Source organism: Triturus cristatus, chromosome 10 (assembly GCF_964204655.1).
Source record: "Triturus cristatus chromosome 10, aTriCri1.1, whole genome shotgun sequence".
Classification (NCBI taxonomy): Eukaryota; Metazoa; Chordata; class Amphibia; order Caudata; family Salamandridae; genus Triturus; species Triturus cristatus.
In genome coordinates this window covers 588,667,833-588,689,726 of record NC_140593.1, presented here as the reverse complement: position 1 = coordinate 588,689,726, position 21,894 = coordinate 588,667,833, and the positions used below count along the sequence as shown (strand labels likewise).

General features: G+C 41.8%; 1 protein-coding gene across 3 annotated transcripts in view; it reads right to left on the bottom strand.

Annotated features, from left to right (window-relative positions):
• Positions 1 to 21,894, bottom strand: part of SNX29 (sorting nexin 29) — a 1,557,993-nt gene that overhangs the window by 1,116,895 nt on the left and 419,204 nt on the right. For all 3 annotated transcript variants that reach the window (XM_085632108.1, XM_085632106.1, XM_085632107.1), the window contains exon 12: positions 4,936 to 4,999. In XM_085632108.1, coding sequence (XP_085488234.1) covers positions 4,936 to 4,999 — 64 coding nt within the window. The remainder of the gene's footprint in view (positions 1 to 4,935; positions 5,000 to 21,894) is intronic.

Below are 21,894 nucleotides of genomic sequence, written 5' to 3'. Positions count from 1 at the left end.
CCTTTGCTGAAGGTTTCTACCATGTTTGTAACTTTGAAATATGGTCTTCTGACAGAGAGTCCTTGCCTACACGTGTATTCTGGACTCACAGAGGAACTGCAGGCAAGTTGTTGTGATATATGACTTGATCATGTTCAGTGTCAAGCCTAGCCAATAGAACAGGTTTATGCAGGACTCTGTTAATGTCAGAGCTTACTGAGCAGAAGAGGCCTTCACCTGTCAATCCTCCAGGTATGTCAATACCTGGTGACTCTGATGCCATTGGAAGCCCACCACAGGCACTCAACAGTTTTTTTAAAAATCCACAGGGCAGATTTCAGGCCAAAGAGGAGTGCCTTGAATATTTTGTGCTGACTGAGGTGCTCTCCTTTCTGCAGAAAAAGGAATATGCTTCTTGGAGGGTTGCCATGAAAAAGAACTGCTCCTTCTTTTTGGTTTCTGCGGTCTAGCATTGGTAGCCAACTACCAGTGTTCTTCTTCCTTAGGAAGAATTACAAACAAAAAAATGTGTTCCTCTGTGCTTGGGAACCTGTTCTGTGGCTTCCTTAAGTGGAAGATATAGAAGTTTCACTTGTAGTTTCCGAAAGTGAAGATGATGGACCTTATCAGGGACTTTTGGATAAACTCCATGCTGCATGCTGATTCCACCTTCTGTAGTACCCAAATGTCGGATGTGATCTTTCTTCCATCCACAAGTGTGAAATCCTTCCCCAATGACCTGACGGGTGGCTAGTGATATGGACAGCACAGTCAGTCAGGCAAGCTTGAAGTTGCCTTATGAGCGAGACTTATATACTCCTCATTTTGTTCTTGTGGAGTTTTTGTAAGGCTGTCACTTTAGACCTCTCTTTGAGGAATGTCCCTGATCAATTAAATGTCGATAGGGACAGTACTGTCTACCCAGACATCCATATTGAAAGGAGACACCCTATAAGATTGGGTTCTCCTGAAGCCTCTACACCACAAGGAACACATGAACTGCAGGGCTGCCAAGGAATAGGTGGCATCAGTGTCTACTTTGGAGTTCTGTAGGACTTTGGCAACAAGCTCAGCAACGTTGGCCAATAGGAGGTGAATCTCAACCCATTGCTGCATACTGAGCACAGCAGATGCAGCAAAGTTGCAAAATCAGCATTCAAAACATCCATGGCATCGTCGATAATGTTCTCCACCACATTCGCCTCTTTTACTATTGATCTTGCCTCATCACACCTCAATGCCTCATTGTGCCTGTCTTTAGCCATTATGTCTACCAGCGGAGAGATATCATTCCACATCTTGAATAACACCAAAGCATCCTAGGATGGCACAGGCATTGACTACCTTGATGCAGGTTGACGCAACTGGACTTACTTTACAATCCAAGTTGCACAACACCTCAGTTAAATGTTTAAAGATTCTGGCTTTCTGGAGAGAAAATATGATGAACAAATGTGGTTGACATTTGCAGTTTTTACTCACATTTTAATTAGTCTTCAGAAGCAGTGGATGAAGGAAGAAATGTGTGCTGAAGGAATTAAGTTTCCGTAGGGATTTAAAAGATGTAAAAAGAAATTACACAAGAAGCCCTCATCAAGGGTAAAAGTAAATGTGGTCATATATACCCCATAAATGATAAGAAGTGGCACCAAACAGAGGGTTTCCCATAAACGTTTAGGTAAAATGTATAGGGCCTTATTACAAATGAAGGGGTCTTTTCTGATACCACAGCTAGCAATCATTCGTACAAGGAGAATAATTACAAGTTGTGTGATTATATGTTTTCCTCGAATACATTTCTGCAGGTCAAATCTGTCAAAATGTATTGGGTAAAAGGCCTGGAAAAAACAGAACTAAATATGCAGAATTCCGTGTGTTAAAAACAATTCTACGTTAGGTATAATTTTCCTTTTGAAAACTGGGAATGGGGAGCATTTAGAAAAAGACAGAGTATGCTGTTCCTCCTGGTCAGGGGGGATTCTGTGAGGTACACACTCTACCCCAGGAAGGAGATAAAGTGAAATCTAACAAAGCATGAGAAGTACATGTGGTAGGGGGGGGGGAACCACTAATTCAACCTAATTCAATTCAGACTAATCAACCCTTTTTATATACACTCACCAACATCTACACCTACCTGGCCCTCACTTGCACTCATCTTTCGGCAAGGAACAAAAGATCTCCGACAAAGAGCCCCTTCTAAGGGTGCCCGTTGGGGATTGCAGCGCCGACCCGACGAGGAGCAAAACCCAGATGATGAAGCATGACACCTAGCTTGCTGGGTGTGTGAGGGTTTTAGTTCCACCCTTGTGGTTTCCCCCCCCCCCTACCACATGTACTTCTCATGCTTTGTTAGATTTCACTTTATCTCCTTCCTGGGGTAGAGTGTGTACCTCACAGAATCACCCCTGACCAGGAGGAACAGCATACTCTGTCTTTTTCTAAGTCATTTCAGGGCTTGTATGCTGGACCTCGTTAAATATAGCCCACCCTTTCCTTTCTTTGTTTAGAGAGAGAAATGGGGAGTATTTACCACACACTGAGTAAATTATATTTACTATATGTCGTACATATGGAAACGTCTCCCATCCAACTTGTAATGAGGGTCATAGAGTGGTAGTGAATTGCAGAATCAAATAAGACAAAATCATTGGATATAAATTTGCCCACTGCAAGTAACAACCAGCTTCAAATGTTAAATTGTTTTTAAGTGTATTTGAGTGTTTTATCTATAAACTTTCCATGTACTTATGGATCTATATATTTATTACTTTCTTCTAATTCAGTATATCCAATGCACTACCCTATTTTTCACCCTATACCTCTCTAAATATATCTTCTACATCAACTCTCTGACTCATCTCAACCTCTTTCTACTACTCTTTCCAATGCACTAGCCTATTTCTCACCCTATACCATTATCAATATATTCATTACCTCCACTCTCTCATTCATCCCAAACCCCATACCACTACTATGATCCCGAAAATAGCCTTCTAGACTTTCCCCTTCTCTACCCCTCCTTGTACCACCTGACACCTCTTTTACTATACTGATCCCCCAAAGCAAGCCTTTCTAAACTCTTACCACAGACTCTTCCCCTCCACATCCCTTTTTACTCATACCAAGCCTCCCACTACTGCTATGACCTCAAATAAAAAGTCCAAGTCCTTCACTCTTCTATCCCTCCACTATCCTTTTCAATCAAAACAACAGACTAACATGTCCACTTCTCAAATTTCATTTTTCACTATACTAACTTAACACTAAACCTTTATGGGTTCCAGAGTAGCGTGCTACTCGCCAAGAAAAAGCACTTCAACACCTCATTAGGGGTGACAAGCGCTATATAAATAAACCTTTTTTCCCTCTTCTATACCTCTGCTATCCTTCTCAATCCAAATAACTGACTAATATCCACCACTCAGATGACTTTCATATTTCACTATACTAATTTACCACTAACCCTTTATGGGTTCCGGAGTAGCGTGCTACTCACCGAAGAAAGCAATTTAACAACCCATCAGGGGTAACAAGCGCTATATAAATGCAAACCTTTTTCCCTCTTCTATCCCTCCGCTATCCTTCTGAATCCAAATAGCTGACTAACCTATCCACCACTCAAATTACTTTCATATTTCACTATACTACCTCAACTCTAATCCTTTATGGGTCCCGGAGTAGCGTTCTTCTCACCGAAAAAGCGCTTTGACCCCTCGTCGGGGTAGTAAGCACTATATAAATGCAATTATAATACAATACAATTTGTACTTCCAGATTTGATCAGTGTCTGTCTTTGAAGAAGGATTCTGAAAGTTTCACTTTGCACTTCACACATGTGCAATCTGCAATAACAGGGAACATCCCTGATGAGCTAGTGTGCATTCCTTGATTTAAAAAGAGCTTTCAGTGCTGAAATCATTAACTTACAGAGCCCCTTCTAGGTGTCTCTTAGCTACACTTTTAATATCTATCTGATTTAAATCAGAAGTTGCATTATATATATTATAATCCGTGTAGGAAAGTGCATCTTATTTTCCTGCTTCTCCATATTTTTTATCCTGACAGGATGTTCTGGCATTTTGGCTCTTAATGCTGCAGGACTGCTGAATATCCCCACTGCATGTCTCCACAATATGGTAATAAATGTTTATTTCCAAATAGCATATCCAGTCTTTTAGTAAGGCCACAGTAATATGCCAAAGCAGGCGCTCAAGGGAATATGGGGGTAGAGTGGAAAGTGCTTGGGGATTTGGGCGGAACCATAATTTGGGTGATAGGTGGGTTTAAGAAATAGGAAAGCGAGCCACACCTAGATCTATCTATGTCTATGTAGGAGATTTATATAGTGTGACTGTTACTCCGAAGAGTGTCCTGGTGCTACTGCAGAAGGACCATCAGCAAGCAGAGAGATGGAGAGAACTAGGGACAAGGCCAACCACACTTGCACTGTGCTGGGGTCTGTATTTGAAGCCGGCAACAATATGCAGCACCACTTCACGCCACAATACTTGAAATAGAAGGACAACAATTATCTCAGCGGCCGCTTTTGAAAAGGTGAAAAAATCCTTTGCATAAATGATGTAAATGAGCCACCTCTCCATTCAGTAGGCCCTTCATCAAGCATGAATTGCAATGGAAGTACTCATTTGGCAATTTAGGAATATGCAATGAATCAGACTAATTATCTAGACTATTTCTTGAACGCTACCACAAGACCCTTGTTGCTTTAAAACGACTTGACCGCAAAACATAAAAACTCTACTGCAGAAGGTTTGAAAGACCTATCAAAATGAAGTGGGATATCTTCCAGCTAGAAATATATTATATTTCAAACGGTTTCTTAGATAAACAAACGATCTGCCTCTATTAATCAGATCCATGAGTGATGGCTCTGAACATCAGGTGTCATAACATGTTAATATTATGTAGGGCTGAAAGTCCACAGAAACATACTTGCTCTGCTCCTCCAGTTCATCCTTCCTTGTCATCATCGCTACAATCAGTTGCCGAAGTTCATCTGAGGATAGGATTAAGACACAGCAATTAGCTATAGATCCGCCTGACAACAACCGAAGAGAGAGCGTTATCTGCAGGAGAACATTCATCAGAAATACATTTTGCTCTAATTTTCGACATTACAATGAAACAAAGTTATTTTCTTGGAATAGATGAAATAAAGCTTTTTTTTATTATAATGGAATGATAATTACCTCTCCCATGTCATCTGTAAAATATGTCTGTCCCATGAAAGCCCTAAACGGGTAACACATTTAAGAACGCGTAATAGGCTGTTCTAGTACAGCATGAACAATTAGGTTTTCATACTAATAAGGTACAATTTAATGTGTAACATTAAACTTGTTTTCAATATCAATATTAGGTTGCGTGGGACAGCTTGAAATCCTTTATTCCGTTGTGAAATTATACTTTTTGCAAGGTAATGTAGAAATACTATGGATCTAAGCATGCGAGATATCCTTCCTTGAACCAGAGAACATCTTTGCGGTGTGAAATCTTGTACTGGCAACGGATTGAATACATATGCAGTTAGTGGCTTTGTAAAAGAGAACAGGTCCTCCCTATTTTTCATCCGTTATTCAACAAACAGAAACAAGAAGTAGGTAGAGCCACTAATATCTCTATGTGGATTTGAAATATGATTAAAAGTGCTAAAATGCACAAATGTTGTGGAACTATGTAATTATGTGAACAAAAAAGGGATGTTTTCATTGAGGTGTTCTGAGTAACATCAAATATACAACAAAAGGTAATCTTGAGTACAAAATAGCTCCTTATTCACAGTTAGGCATGTTCCATTTTGTGTTATGTGTGCCTCCACCCCCACATTTCATCTCCTCTTGCTCTCATCTGCTGTGCAGGGGTAGAAGAGTCACGGGGCAGGAATACCTAACATGACATCACCTGCGTCAGCTCGCTGCCCCTTCTTACACCTGTAGGTTGCCCACCTCACACCAGATCATTATAGACATTGTCTCCAGTACTGAACCTTTCACTTACACACCCAGAATGCATTTGGATATCACACAGAGTCTATGAATGGAAACAGTGTCCGAAATGACCGGGTGGTTACCCTATATACCTGGCGCCTTATTGCCCACCCCTCTTACTTTTCCTCCCCTGCCACTCTCGTATCGCCCTCAGCATTACCCACCCCTACCTATCCCAAATACCTTTTTTTTTTTTTTTAAATAAAAAATAAGTATACCTGGTATAAGGCCACCCATCCTCAGCACCCTCTGCAATTACCAAGCCCTTTTCCATCAAATAAAAAAAATGCTGCCATGCAATTCCATCCTTTCCTTAAGGAATTTGCTCACCTTCTCAGAAATATAAAATAAATCATACCATGGGCCTTTAAAATGCTACAATAAGGCATGTTATCCTCCCATAAGCTGCTAAATAGGAGGTGTAAGCTTTAGAAAATGTAAATTGCACAGATGAACTTTGTTTTGTCTCTTCCTTCTGCATCTTCTCCAATCCTTTGTTATGAAATCTGCTCATAAGTAACTTCAACACTTCACACTTCAGTTCTGTCTCTTCTATTAAATAATTTTACCCCGTGGATCCTATTTCAGCCAGTTCTGCTTTCTTCTCATGTTGGACTTGGCCCTTTATGCGGGTCATCCCCAAACATTTTGCCTTCACTCTTCTGATTTCTGAACTAAAACTGAAATGTCTTTAGGGTGCAACAGAGTTTCTCCGGGTCATATACGTGGTGGTAGTTCCTTTAAAGAAGTGGTACATTTTAATTATTTGGGTGTAATAATTGACAAGAATCTTACTTGGGCAGAGCACCTAGCTAACAGGCTGATAAAAGTTTGTCTAATTACTCGATCGCTGAAAAAATATTTTCAAACTTATGGCGACTTGGCTATTCCTCCATCAATTATAGCACCTAATACTAAACTTATTGTGACTCTTTTGCATGCTTCTATGATTTTTAATGAGAAAACAATAGATGAGCTGAATAACCTTTATATTAATAAAATTACATTATTACTTGGCCTCCGCACTTCAACCTTCTCATTGTAAAATTCGGTTGCAGTTTGCTTTAGCCTCATTAATTGTAAAACATATGGAAGCAGTTATAAACTATGCATGCAATTGCATTAACACTACAGAAGAGTTGCTGAAACATCATATATATATATATATTCACTGAAAAAACCATAGGTTTCACACATGTTATAGTTAGCTGGACATTTTACTGATAAAAAACCAATGAAATTCCCCCGTTATAGTTACTGTAGGCAACTATAACTCACGCGACCATAATCCTCTGCTGATGCTAATACTGTATTTAGACACTTATTTGCCCATGTCTTCTTCCATTAAATTTTAGCTAAACATATATTACAAATATTTTTTTTTCATAAAGACACATATGTCATCAGCAGAGGATTACGGTCGCGTGAGTTATAGTTGCCTACAGTAACTATAACGGGGGAATTTCATTGGTTTTTTATCAGTAAAATGTCCAGCTAACTTTAACATGTGTGAAACCTATGGTTTTTTCAGTGAATTTGCAAGGTTTTTTAAATGCTAATTCCTAACTATAACGTGTGTGAAACCTATGGTTTTTTCAGTGAATGTGTACGGTTTTTTAAATGCTAAGTTACTTTACGCCATTTGTGGCGTGCGCGCCCACTTAACGCAGTTCGTTCCGTGCGCGCACAGTGAGCACGCGGTGCGCTTCGCGCACCGCGTGCCCACGTTACGCTAGATGGGCCATGAACGCACGATGCGCTTCGCGCACCGTGCGCACATGGAGGACATGTGATGAGCATCGTTGTGACAGGTAAAATATATGTTTTGTTAGGCTCTAATAAGCCATGCACAAATGGTGCCCTTCGGGAACCATTTGCACACGGGGTGGGGAGAATGTGGATATTTTTTTTTTTTTATTATTATTTGCTACCGTACGCGTACGGTAAGCGTAATCGGCGAAATTTTCGAAAAAATTAAAATTGCCTTTTTTCACTTGGGGGATCGTTGGGGACTCCCTCGACATGGCTAGGTGCTTGGGAGCTGTCTAAACAGCCCCTTTACATGTTTTTGCACTTTGTTTTTCAACCCCCTGTCAGAGTGCGAGAGAGAAAATGGCGGCCGCAGCTTCCTGGTTTCGAGCGATTCAAATGTTTACTAAGATCTAACGGCCAATCAGAATCGCGCTCGCGCACGTCACCGTACGCGTACGGTAAGCGCACCGTAAGCGCACCGTAAGCTGGCTCAGATATATATATTGATTTAAAGGCTATTTTCTCAGAATCTACTGAACAGATTTACACCACACCTACAAAAGGCACTTCCTTGACCTGAGGACTACCTCTCTGCCAAATTTCATTAAATTCTGTTCAGCCGTTCGGGCTGTAGCTCTGTCTAAAGGTCCTATGGAAAAATGCATGGGAAAAACGTGTTTTGGGACCCCCCTTTTATCTCAGCCCCCGCTTGACGAATCCCCCCGAGACTTTCAGGGTAGGAGCGGAGCGTAGCGCCCCACCTATTTTGAAAAATTCGCGAGGATTCGTCGACCGGCGCCAAAGTTATTCAAAATAGAATGTTGCGGATTTCCTATGGTAAGAGGGTCCTAACTATAACTACCTACTGGCGACCGCCAGTAGGTAATATATATATATTATATATATATATATATATATATATATATAACGAGCTGCAATTGTCAGGCGACTGCAGTTTAACTCTGAGCATTGCAGATGTCAGTAACACTATAAATCAGAATAATCTACCTCCTTCCCAGAGCTTTCAAGAATGCTGCGTTAGTCTCGGAAAGGTCTTATAAAGCAGACCCTAAAGGTCATCTCGCAACAAATAGATTTAGCCCGTCTACAGGTTTACAAGCACTCAAATTATACCCCTGACACTTACTTGGACACATCTCAGAGGTATTTGTCTTGAACTTTAAACCCAGTTTGAAAACTTAAGTACTTTAGGTTTCGCTTTCGTTATATACTGATTGCTTAATTTGAAGTCTTGTGGAACAGGAAGTGTCACCCACTTAGATTGTGTTGCCTTTGGAGCACATGGTGTGCTCGTGTCCACTTTTACTGCCTACAAGGAAAAGGTAGAGGTGTCCCACCGGTCCTGGGCCCTTGAAAGTGGGGTTTAAGGTACTTTGTCAAGCCCAGCTGTGGTCCCCATCAGAATCGACGTGAAGCTACGCCGCACTGCTCTCCGGAATGGATGCAAAGCCTCGCTGCACAGCTTCACTGGAACCGATGCCGGACAATGCAAAGTTATGCAAAGCAACGCTGCACAGATCGTATACCAGGATTAAGGTACTGCGTCAGTGGACCTAAGTGGGTCCCTGTAGCTGGCCCACGCTCCATCGTGGTCGGCCTGAGCATGTGAATTTGTCCCGGCAGTCTGGCGTGACCAGATAATCACAATTGGCCCTTTGTATTTTTTTGGTGATATTTTCACTGAAATCTTCAAAATTGCATATCTCTGGTTCTGCTGATTAGATTTCTGTTGTTTTGGCGGAGTTTTATTTATTAAACTGTGCTCTATTTTTCTAAATGGTGTGGCATTATTCTTGTGGTGTGTTTTCATGTTATTACTGTTTGAAGAACTGCATAAATACTTTACACACTACCTCTCAGCTAACTTCTGGTAGCTTGGCACAGAGCAGTCATTAATAGGGGATGTTTGAAAACAAGATTGCCAGCTAGGTTATAGATCTATTATGCATATATGGACCAAGAGTACATGGAGCAAAAGTAGCCATAAACAAAAAGTAATAATCCAGACTTTAAAAATAATAGAGAGATTACAGTTATATTGGACTGAAAAGCGAGGTTAGAGTGAACCTAGCAGACAGCGAAAAGCTGAAATCAGTGAGAGTAGGAAACTTGCTATATGTGGGAAAAATCAGCAGGAGGAGCCAGTGGCATAACGAAAGTTTAAGGGGCCCCCTGCAATGTACACAGAGGGGCCCCACTCCGCATTTTATCCGGAGGTCTCAGACCGTAGTTCTGTTCTGAGGGGGCCCCCTGCAGCTGGGCCCCGCCCGCACCGCGGGGTATGGGGGGCCTGTGTTACGCCCCTGGGAGGAGCGTTGAGACAGGAATGCTCCCTGCTTGGGATACAGTCATGTTCCTTTGCCATGACTGCCTATATTTCGTATCCTGGTTTTTGATTTTGGCCCTAGCCTCACACTAATGTATGTGCGCAGAGGCCTACGCCTGACATGAGCGAGGTCTCCTAGACCTGTCCCGTCCCGAGCAGATATGTCGATCGGCTCTCTGCAGTGGCGGTAATGCAGAAGTTCAGACGGCGATGAATAGTTACAGATGTGATGTGCTGGTCCTGCTCCTGCATTGGTGGCAATGTGTTGATTCTGCTTTCATAGCAGAGGATGTATCAGTGAAGTAGCACAACACCTCAGGCCCACTTCCAATGGTCCTTGGTGTATCAGCAGGGGGAGTTGAAGTCTGTTATGTCTCTGAGACCTTGGATCAGGAGACTAGACAGCTAGCCTTTGGAGTCTGGGTTCAAGTGATGTAGGTCCAGTTTTTACTCAGTCAGAGAGAGCAGTAGGCAGACTGGTAGCAAAAAGAAGCAGCAGTCTTCCAGAGCAGCATTCCAACAGAGTGGCAGACCTTTAGCACAGCAGTTCATCTTCTTGACAGAGTGGTTTCAGGTCCAGAAGTGTACTGTCTTGGTTGGATTGGAGTCCCAGTACTTATACCCAGTGGTGCCTTTAAAGTGGCGGTGACTTCAAAGAATGGTCTTTGAAGTGCACAGAGATCCTGCCTTCCTGCCATGGCTCCAGACTCACTACAGGGTGGTATACAGCTCTTTGTGTATGGACAGGACACAGCCTTTTCAGGTGCAAGTGTGAGGCTGTGCCCAAGTCCTCCCTCCCATCCTCCCAGGAATATCCATCAAGTCACGACTAAGTTCCCTTTGTGTGTGGCTGTCTGGAGGTAATACACAAAGTCCAGCTGTCACCTACCCCAGACTGATCAGAGACCGGCTGCAAGCACAAAAGGGCAAAGAGCAGAAAAATGCTGACTTTCTAAAAGTGGCATTTTCAAAGTTGTAATGATAAATTTGACTTTACCAGTAAAGAGGATTTATCATTAAAAATCCATAGGTACAAAACATGACTGATCTATGCCCTCTCAATCAGGAATTACAGCTTATTAACTGTAATAAGGAATTCCCAATGCTAACCTATGAAAAGTGTAGGCCTCACAGTAGCGAAAACAAAAGAGGCTGTTTGTCACTACCAGGACATGCAAAACATCACAGTACATGTGCTACCTTTCATTTACACAGCACCCTGCCCTACGGGCTTCCTAGGGCCTACCTTAGGGGTGACTTATGTGTAATAAAAGGGGATTTTAGGGCTTGGGAAAGGGTTTTAAATGATAAGTCACAATGGCAGTAAAACTGCACACACAGGCTCTGCAATGGCAGGCCCGAGACCTGTTTGAAGGGCTACTTGAATAGGTGATATAAGCAGTGCTGCAATCCCACTGGTAGCATTACAGTTATAGGACCTGGGAACATGCAGTGCACTCTACTAGGGACTTATAAGTAAATTATATCGGCCAATTGTGAATATATCAATCAAACCATGTTTACACTTTAGCACTGGTTACCAGTGGTAAAGTGCTCAGAGTCTTAAAACCAACCTCAAAAGATGAGGTAAGCAGGCACAGAGTTTGGGGGAAGAACACCCTAAGGCTGTCAGGTCTATCAATCTCTAAAATGAGGAGCCCTCTAGATGCCCTTGTTGGGCCGTTCGCACAGTGAGTACAGAACAATAACTTGTCATGAACCTCACTCTTTTATTACCTCACATCTAAGGGAGGTTGTGTGCAAAAAAACAAAATCTGTAAATCCAACATGGTATTATGACAGCAACGTAAAATAAATGAAAGTGCAAGTGTGATTAGTGAATAGCGTGAGTCTATCATAAAGACAAACAGGCTGCACTTCCTAAACAAGAAAGCTATAAACAAGCAATTATAATGTTATCATGTCAGTAATGTAAATACATCAATAACAATGTCTGCTACAGCCTTCAACACACATGCACCATGTGGCTCCTGGCTACAAGCCCTAGAATGAAAAGCAATCCTGAGGCCGCTCAACAACTGAGAGGCCATGAGGAGGGGTGTGTGTCTGTGGTGAGAAAAGGCAACAATGGTTTATAGGTTTATTTCGTTGGTGGATTGGGATTAGAGTGTGTGTTTGCAAACCAGGAGCAGAGTTTTGAGGATGTCAACCCTTCCTGAGGTTGCAACCATTTTTGTGCCGATTTCAGAGCACTTCACGAATGGGTGTCCTGCTGCCCATTGAGAGTGAGCTCGCAGACTGATGGATTATCCTGGCAGTAAACCCGAACTGTAAAAAGAAAAGCCATCAAAGCGGCCAAGTCACGGTCAGGGTCAGGCTCACACTCGAGTCCTGAGAAACAAATTTAAAAATGCCTCCATTTCATGAGCTGTAGAAAAGTATTGCTTTGCTTTACATTCCAAGGCTGAGATAAACGGTTGAACGTGACAAAACGTTTGATAAAGCATTGTAGCTTTAAGAAGAAAAATATCACTGAGATAGTGCAACAGACAATAAGGAATCTTTGAAACTGCTTGTAACCAGATCTACAACAGAATGCAGGGATAGTAGAAAGAGTATAAATAAAAAAAGGCAACCATGTCTTGCAAATCAAAAAACAAAGTGATCACCAGCATGTAAGGTGTGTCTGTGAACACCTCGTGATGAAATTACCCGGAACCTACTAATATACACTGTTAATGAAACTCCTCTGAACAAACCACATAGGTAACATAATCCAATGAGTGAAAAATAATTGTATTTTTTTTAAGCAGACAAGCCATGGCATTCAGATTCAACATATTTAATGATGCTCTTGCAGAAGCTAAATTGTTCAAATAAGTGAAATTGATAACCAAAGAAGAGGTAGGCTTACACCTTGAAGATTGCAGTACAATTAGGTATTAAATGAATTTTCATGTAGTGGGTTCTTCTGCAATGGCCGCTCGACATTTATGAAGAAAACTGAAACGTTTGTTCACATAGCACAGCATAATAAATACCGATGGATATCCCTGGGCTATTAAGATGCTGGACTGAAACCAGTAGCTCCGTGTATTGTAGATGTTGTTAATCGTTTATAATTCTGTTTCCTTGGTGCGTTTGAGAACTTTTCCTTTTAAACGTCTTGACCCACCATAAAACAGCTAGAATTCGCTGAACATCTGATGCTATTTCAAGTATATGAAACAAAAAACTCAGCAAATCTGTGCAACCCTGTTTATGATAAATGTTCCTCTTAATCACACTAGTGACCCTGAGCAAAGTTGAATTTAAAGATCTTTGTCAAACTCAATATATGTACTAGTGAGGACGCTTCATTAATCTTCTGGTATTATCAGGCCAAACCTGTCAAAGCGATTCCAGTTTCAACAGCATGCCCTTAAATGAGAGAGAAAAACTTTTCCCTGGCCCAGGTTTTACACATCCTGAAAGAACCGCGAGGACTATTAAGATTAATTGAACAGTAATTGGACACAAACTAATGTAGAAGCATGAAACCGTGAAAAGAAATTGCACATTGAACCTTCTTTGTATCGAAGCTATTACAAAATGGATGTCGCCTAATTTAGATAACAGGGAGGCAAACTGGGTTTCCCAAGCCGAAAGCTACTGAGATGAAGGTTTTAGCACTGCATAAAATAGTAAGACATAACCAACATAAAACAAAATGCATCTTGTCATCCGTGGAACATTACCTTGGACTAAACTCGTGCTGAGAATGGGAAATCACAAGCCCGGAAACCCCCAAATTAGTGGTAGCGGAGAGTGTTACGCTGTTGCTGCGTCGGAAGAAAGGGCTGACCATTTTTAATATATGAAATGTGCAAATTTCCTAAAGGTCACAATTTCCTAAAATGTGCAAATTTGGTAAAATGATGGCTGTTTCTGATTCCAAAATAGTAGCCATGTCCTGTGAAATATATAAGGAATTCACAAGCTCTGAAATTTATTTAATTGCAATAATAATTTCTCTTGCTATTTTTCTACTCCTCTGTGTTCATATCTATCCGCCACCCCCTGTTTGCTTACACCTGGTTATTAGAGCTTTCATTCTCTCTCTGTAAAATGTATTCATAATGCTAAGCTCACAAATTTGTCCAAAACTTTGATTCAAGGTTGCGAAACAAAATAACTTAGGCCTTCATCAGCCAATTACCCTCCTTGAAAAATGTGAATGTGACTCACTGAATTTGTCAATTTACACAAATTCACAATCTCAGCCAACAATATATACAAAAGTGTTCATCGTTTCAGGCCCATCGAGCATGGAGGTACAGCAAACAACGAAAACCACACTTTCTTATTAAAGTTCTACATTCATGCCAAGTTTGGTATCATAACGTTCAGCATTTACTGCTGAGGTCCACATTAGCAATTGCAGGTGATATATAAGGACTTAATGAAAATAAATGGCATGCTTTGACTATGGCAGCATTTTGAGTCGTCTACAGACACTAGACTGTATGTTTAGGGAGGACAAAATAGATACAAATCCCAAAGACCAAATGCAAAGAATTAGTTCCTGTGTAACTGGTTTTCTGCTGCAAGAGAGAGCAAAGAGTAAACGTGTGAAGAAGGACGAAACCGTATGAGGATCTTTTTGACAGTAACTGTGACTGAAAGGTTGGGAACTGGTCAAAAATAATTTCAAGATTTCTCACCTGCAGGCAGTACCTGTTGATGTACACATCAAATCTGAAAAAAGGCCTAATTTAACAAGAAGAATTTCCTGGAATAATCATGTTATTTTACTTGGTTAAATTCTGGCTTTCAGCCATCCATCTGGTAATGCCAGGCATAAACTCTCTACACCCGAGTTGAGTTAGATATACAGATGTATGTATTTGAATTAGGAGCTGTGTATAATCAGGGTAGTACAAAAAGCCCAAGCCTTGCCCTGCTGAAAAGTGTGGCAAGGAATATCATAAAGCAAACAAAAAGAGATGATGGACAGAGTGCTGAAGCTTTTCAGACACTCACCCCCCGTCACAGATCTGGGTTGAATCCATCATCGTTCTTTAGCTCACTTGGCCACACCAGGTCAGACCCAGCGATATGCAAATCAGTCTTGACCTTGTCCCTCATGGGAACAGTCCAGCCCGAACTGCCAAGACAGGTCTTCCCTGGACCGGAAACTAGCATCCTGGGACCAGTTTCGGGGTAACACCCCTCATAAGCAAGGCTAGCTTGAATCCAGTGACAAAGCGAGCAAGGGACACATGTCTGGGCATACCCTGCCAACTCATCATAAAGACACTGAATCGAGTTGTGGCCCCCACAAGAAAACTGAAAGAGCATGGAGTGAAGTGGTGGCAGAGAAACTGCTTGCTCAAATTTGGCTAAGAAAGAACAGACCAGACAATGAGCAAAACCACCTACTCCACAATCTTGAAACCTGTCAATGAGTATGAATGGGATTGACTGAAAGACCATATCAAAAGCCATGAAGAGGTCACGAAAGACCAAGTTCGTAATACTGCCGGTGTCAAGCCCCAAACTGATGTCACTGTGCAATGCAACCAGAGCCGAGTCTGTCTCGTGAGCTAGGTCAAATAATGAATACCTCAAGAGAAAAAGATAACTGGACTTTCACTGCTGACTTCAATAGTTAAGCTGGAAATGGCAGAATATAGGGTCTCAAATGGAAGGCAAAATTATGCAACATTGTATACGATTATAGGCAAATTATAGAACACATTCTATTCTACTCTAATGAATCAATTTCAGTGAATTCTGTCACCCAAAATGTTACCCTTACCATGAGGATCCTAGGAAGAAATACTACTGAGGTAGAGACTAGATCTTAGAAGATAAAATGCCACATTCTGAGAGGAAAGATGAGACTCCAGTGAAAGTATTGTTGGAGGAAGAGTCGTCTCCAGCCTGTGAAAGCTGACTTTCTAAGGAGAATTAATGACAAAATTAAGCAAATCTCAGTAGTCTAGAAAGAACCAGGGCCTAATTATAATCTGCACACAGCTTTCCTCTGAAAGATATGGTGCAATGATTGCTAAACACAGGGCCAAGAGTTTCAATCACTGAGTAGAAGTTTTGGCTGTGCATGGCAGAGGTTGGCCACCAGGTGGGTGTGGGAGTGGCAGTGAGAGTAGGCGTGGGAATGGCTGTGTGGTTGCTTGAGTGGTTTTGTGGGTGTGTGAGTGGCTGTATGGGTGGGTGAGTGGTTGTGTGGGTGTGCAAAAGGGTGAGTGAGTGTGTGTGTGTGAGTAGGTGTGGGTCTGTGAGTGATTGTATATTTTTTTCGAAATTGGGGTCTGCTTCTGCGGATCTAGGCTGATCTGCGGAGGATATACGGATTTACACCAAATCACAAAAAACGTTCTTTCCAGACCAAGAGCTAGCTTTCTGGCACATTTGGTGTAATTCCGTCAAGCAGTTCGGGCTGAAGCTGTGTTTAAAATCCCTATGGGAAGAAACTTGGGGAAAATGCGTTTTGGGCCCCCCCCCCCTTTTTTTCCTCGGGCCCCGTGTCACGGATCACTCCAAAACAGACAGCAGCTGAAGAGAGTGTTAACATTTTTGAGGAAATTTCATAAAGATTCGTCAAATGGCACCAAAGATTCAGGCAAGTCAAAAAACACTTTTCCTATGGAAACATGGCCCTAAATATAACTACCTACTGGCACAAGCCAGTAGGTAATGTATACACAAATATGCATCCATATAAATACAGAAGGGGTCATTTGGTCAGCCCTTTTCCGTCACTGGTCTGTATGGGTGTCATATTCACTCTCCTTCAATCCATGACAGCTTAAACCACTGCCAATTGTTCAGCCCAATGCACTCATTGGCTCTCTTGCCCTCTAAGTGACGACATTTGTCCGATCACATGTGCAAATCCATTTGAAAATGAGTGCTTCAATGCCAAAGCTGGTAGGCCATTATTTTAGATTTCCATTTTCTACTTACAGGCGCCTTTTTATTTTCCTTTTTAAAGCATGCTACAGCATAAAAGACAGTGGTAACTGGCTACTTACTTGATGCGCCCTTCATCTGTAGTATACTGAAACCTACACAGCCACTGCATCTATATTAACTGACCATCATGGGATGATGTTATCCACATTGTATCATTGTTTTCACTATTGCTGGATGGCCAGAACGGTTCTAACTAGGAGTCAGCCATCCACAATTTACAATACCATTACAAGACATTCACCACTATGTACAAGATCACTGCAAAACTCTCACCTGCTGCTTTGTTTAAATTTGTTATTGCAATCATAAGTCTGCTATTTTTTAGACAATAGCATGTTTTATTTTTTTATTTTACTTTTTTATCTTGCATGTGTCGCTGAATTTGTGTATGAGTTGTATAATGGTTACAGAAGTGGGTGAAAGCAAGAATGAAAAAGCGATTAATGGATGCACTAGTGCAAGGATGAATGACAGAGTGCATGCATGATATCAATGACTGAGGTGTGACCATAATTTAAAAGCCAGACCCATTGGCATTGCCGGTGCTTATTATCTACCTTTAAGTGGTAGGTGGTCGGTTTGCCTAGTTGTACATCTCATCACTTGGCCAATGGGCTATCGAGCAAGAAGAGTGTGCAAGCAAATATTCTATTGCCGCACATCAGGAAGAATAACTAGAGGGAACATTGGACATGACCACATGAACAATTATCTCTCACCCATTAGTGCAGCTACACATTGGCAGCAACATGATAAGCGCATCCACTGCCAACCATGCACCACCCCAATGCACTTCCCACAAAGACCACACCTGCATTACCATGGCCTGTCAACCATTCAGACGCCAAATAAGCTTGAGCATCCTATCTCTACACTTCTCTCCACCACACGCACAGGTGCACTCAATAACATGCGATGAGGTAACACTGGTCATCGTGCACGCCACCAATACACTTCCATATTGGGCCACACTATAAGGCCATGCCTTGCAACTAGGCGTGATCTATTGGTTAATGTCCAACCGATCCCCCAAAGCACGTTAGAACCTCATCAACCATTTGCAGACCTATACAAATGCAACGACAGTACAATATAACAGTACACAATTATTCACGCGGAAAAGCCTACACATTTGGCCAATGTACTCTTTTTTTTCTCTTGAGAGGGAAAATATTTCTTCACATGCACAAATCCCTACAGTACACTCTCTACAGTACTGACAGTGTTTATTGCCATTTGCACATAGAAAAGGGATTTTCTCCTGTCCTTCACGGGAGTAAAGCCCCGACTGTTTTCTAGATGGAAATGGGCTGCGAAGAAGTCTGTGAACACCGGCAAACTCTCGAGCTTGTATGTTTTCTCATACTTTAAAGGTTAGCCAAGAGAATTACGCAAGCGCACAATTAAACCATGCTGTGGTAACTCAATGTACAAGCGCAAATTCGCCCTATTTGAAAGCCTTGGACTACTAATTCAAGCCATTTTCATGACTAAGTCGAATTTCTATGTGCAAATTGTTTAATGAATTGTGATCGACATGCGGATGCGCAAAGCTCTCCATGCAGTGGCTCAAATTGTATCCCTTTTTTTTACACTTGACTCTTAACACGTTGTCTAATTATACCAACGTGAACGATTACGTAAAATGTTTTTTATTAAAACCACACACTCATAAAGCGTTGCATAAATTAAATTAATTGACTATTTCCAGAGCTCTGACATTTAATTTCTAAAAGAGATGGTGACACATTCCTTTGCTACATTCATTCTCCAAAGAGAGCATTTTGCTTATGACAGAGTTCCTTTTCTCAGTTCTACTTAAACAATCGCTTTCTGCCACTGAGATCGCACAGAGCACTGGCATGATTTTAATTTCCTTCCTATAAAACAATAGACAGGGCGCAGGTTTTATGTTAGGGATTGAAATATAAATTATTACATGCCTCGTCAAGGGTCGTATTTTGAATCTGGAAATTAAACTACATGAAATTTCTTCCCTTTATAGTGCACGCCCTTTGTCACCAAAATAAACATTCAGGTACTGCTGTTGCTAAGACAGATGGAATACCTCTGGAATAAAAACTTGTGTATGTGTAACGTTTTCCCTTTGAACCATGTGCAAAGCAAGAATTGTCCTCTGTGCGACTCCTAGGGAGTACACCTCCTTTAGGATGCTGGTGCAGATCCGGGTCTTTTGGCTCTTTTGCACAGAGAAGGAGGCCTTTCCCAACAGTTGGTCCATATGGGCCACACATTCCTCTGTCAGGAGCTCTAGCTCCTTCTCAGTAAACATAACTTTTCGCTTTCTAGACTCTGAGTCCCTTCTCCCAACTTCTGCGGGCATGGTCTTCTCCTGGGATGATGTTCTTCAGTGGCAGTGGTGATGCAGGAGGACTCCTTACTTCCAGCCTAGGCCTCTGGATTGTGGACACACCATATATTTATAATCTTCCTGGTCTGACATCTTTGTTCTGCACCACAAAGCACAATTTTGCAATTTTCTATTTTGCAATTTCTGAATAGCGAATTCGAATCCCTAGGAATCGCCATTAGAAAATCGCAGGTTACATACATTCCATTTTGCGATTCCCAAATAGTGATTTCCATGGATTCGCTATTTCGGAATCGCAATTTCGTACACATGGACCACAGAGGCAGATGTCCTAGAAGTGGTCATAAATTATGCACCAACTTTTTGTGACCGGTCTACGATGTTGTGATGCAACTTATCTACGAAATGTCCACATCAATCATCTCCATTTGCAGTAGGCAGCAAAGCTATCTAACTAATGAACATTAATTAGGCTTCTTGCTGACTCGCTACAAGCACAGGTATACTGATCTTCAATGAACAGCAGACGAGTATCCTGGTGTTTGCATTCCCAAATGGGAACCTTTTTAAAAAAAAATTTTTAAACCCTTAGCTTCACATGGTTATAGTTTTCACATGGTTATAATTTTGGTCCGTTCCAATGACACGTGTTAGGTCCATTAACACATGCGAGGCAGCATTTCAATTGGGACAAAAGTGGGAACATAGGGTACTAAGACTTGGGATATTGTCTGAAGGTGCCTGAGTTGTCGGTCATATAAATAATGGATAAAATAGCCTTTTTTTGACCCATAATTTGACATTCGCAGTGCGTTCTAGTTAACAAATGTTATGGGATATACGCAAAGTATACCACCCTAGATTCAGAAAATCGGAGAGCGGGTAGTATTCCCTGGTTTACGGCTGACCCAGAGCCCTAAGAGTCTAGCCATAGGAAGCAAGATGAAATTGTGATTTCTTTAGGAATAGTTTTGACATATGGACTGGCAGAGAGGTGGTAAACCCCCCTTTCTGCTCCCCCTCCATGACTTTGGGTATGCTCCAGGACCCTGTGGGTGAATAGAAAGAATGTTAGGAGTAGGGGTGATGGTTTAGCTCAATGCCAGATAGGGACACCCCCATCCTATTTAAAAATTTAAAAGAAGAAGCTTGGTGGTCAGAGGGCTTTCTGACCACCATGTGGTGAGTAAATTGATGGCATGAACCCCAATATATCCTCTCCTGGGGCCAGAAAAACTGTGAAGGCTTTAACAGGCTGGGGGAATGACCCAATGCCTGGTCAGGACCTGCAACCCCTCCTCCAATTCCACAAGGGTAGTTGGGAGAAAGCTCTTCAATCTGCTCCTCAGGGAAGCTAGAAAGACTGTGGGTCCCTTTAGGAGGTAAGGGCATGGCCCATTGCCAGGCCGGGATGCATTGACCCTTTTAAAAAAAATAGAAACATTACTTGGTGGCCAGTGGACTTTCAGCTCTTTCTAGTGGGGCAGATTGGGAGTAAGGCCTTTATTGGAGGGAGGTAGGCTGAATGCAACGTCGGGTCACCCCACCTATTCCTTTTCTTAATTACATATCATTTATGATTGCTAATTCCAGGGTGGAACACCCACACTTTTTTTTCTTTAAAATAAATTCCCTCGCGCTAGTGGGCTTTCTGTCGTCCCCTACCCCCAGGAAGCAGATTAGGGATAAAGCTTTTAATTTTAAGTGGGCACTTGTCCATTCCCAGGGGGTCGTCACTCCCCCCAAAACACTTGTGCCTTGTAGGTGGATCACTGCTAGGGTATCACCAACCTGCAGCAATCCCCAAGCAGGGATTCACGAGAGTAAGGTATTGTTTAAAAGGTGACATTGTCACTTTTCACACAGCAACTCTCCTACTTTGATTGGTACTTGAGCGGCTGAGACATGCCCCTGAGCACTAACCAAAGTGAAAGCAGACAGTGCCTAATGTCACCAACTACTTTCAGTTTTATTGCATGATTTCAGCATTATGTGGGCAGGGAGTGTCACAGAATGAAAATAAATAACAACCTGAAGACATGAGGTAAGCTGTCCCCACATATTTGAGAAAAAAAACACCACATCAATTTTCTCCCTCAATGTGGAGGACGAGACATTCTTGTCCTCTGTATTTCAGAGGCAATGAGGAAGGAATAAGCAGAGGACATGAACATCTCCTCCTTCGCATTCAACAGGTAAAAGGGATACTGATTTCAGTAAAAACACAATTTCTAGCAATGATAGAAGTAAGCATGCAGAAATTGAGAATGTTACTTGGCCAGTCAGGGGTACCTGAGAACAAGGATTTTTCCTAACATTAATTGTTATTCTCGTACCTAAAAGGAGTCCCTTCAGTATTAAAAGGAAAAGGGACCTCTTATTGGGACTGTCGAGAAAGAAAAACTTTTTCTTTCAGATAACCCTCACCCACCCGGGTTTCCCCTTGGTGGCATGCTTTATCATAGTGTCCATGCCTGTTCACTACGGACAGGGGCATGCTGCTACCTACAGATATGTGGGAGCACTTAATAGAA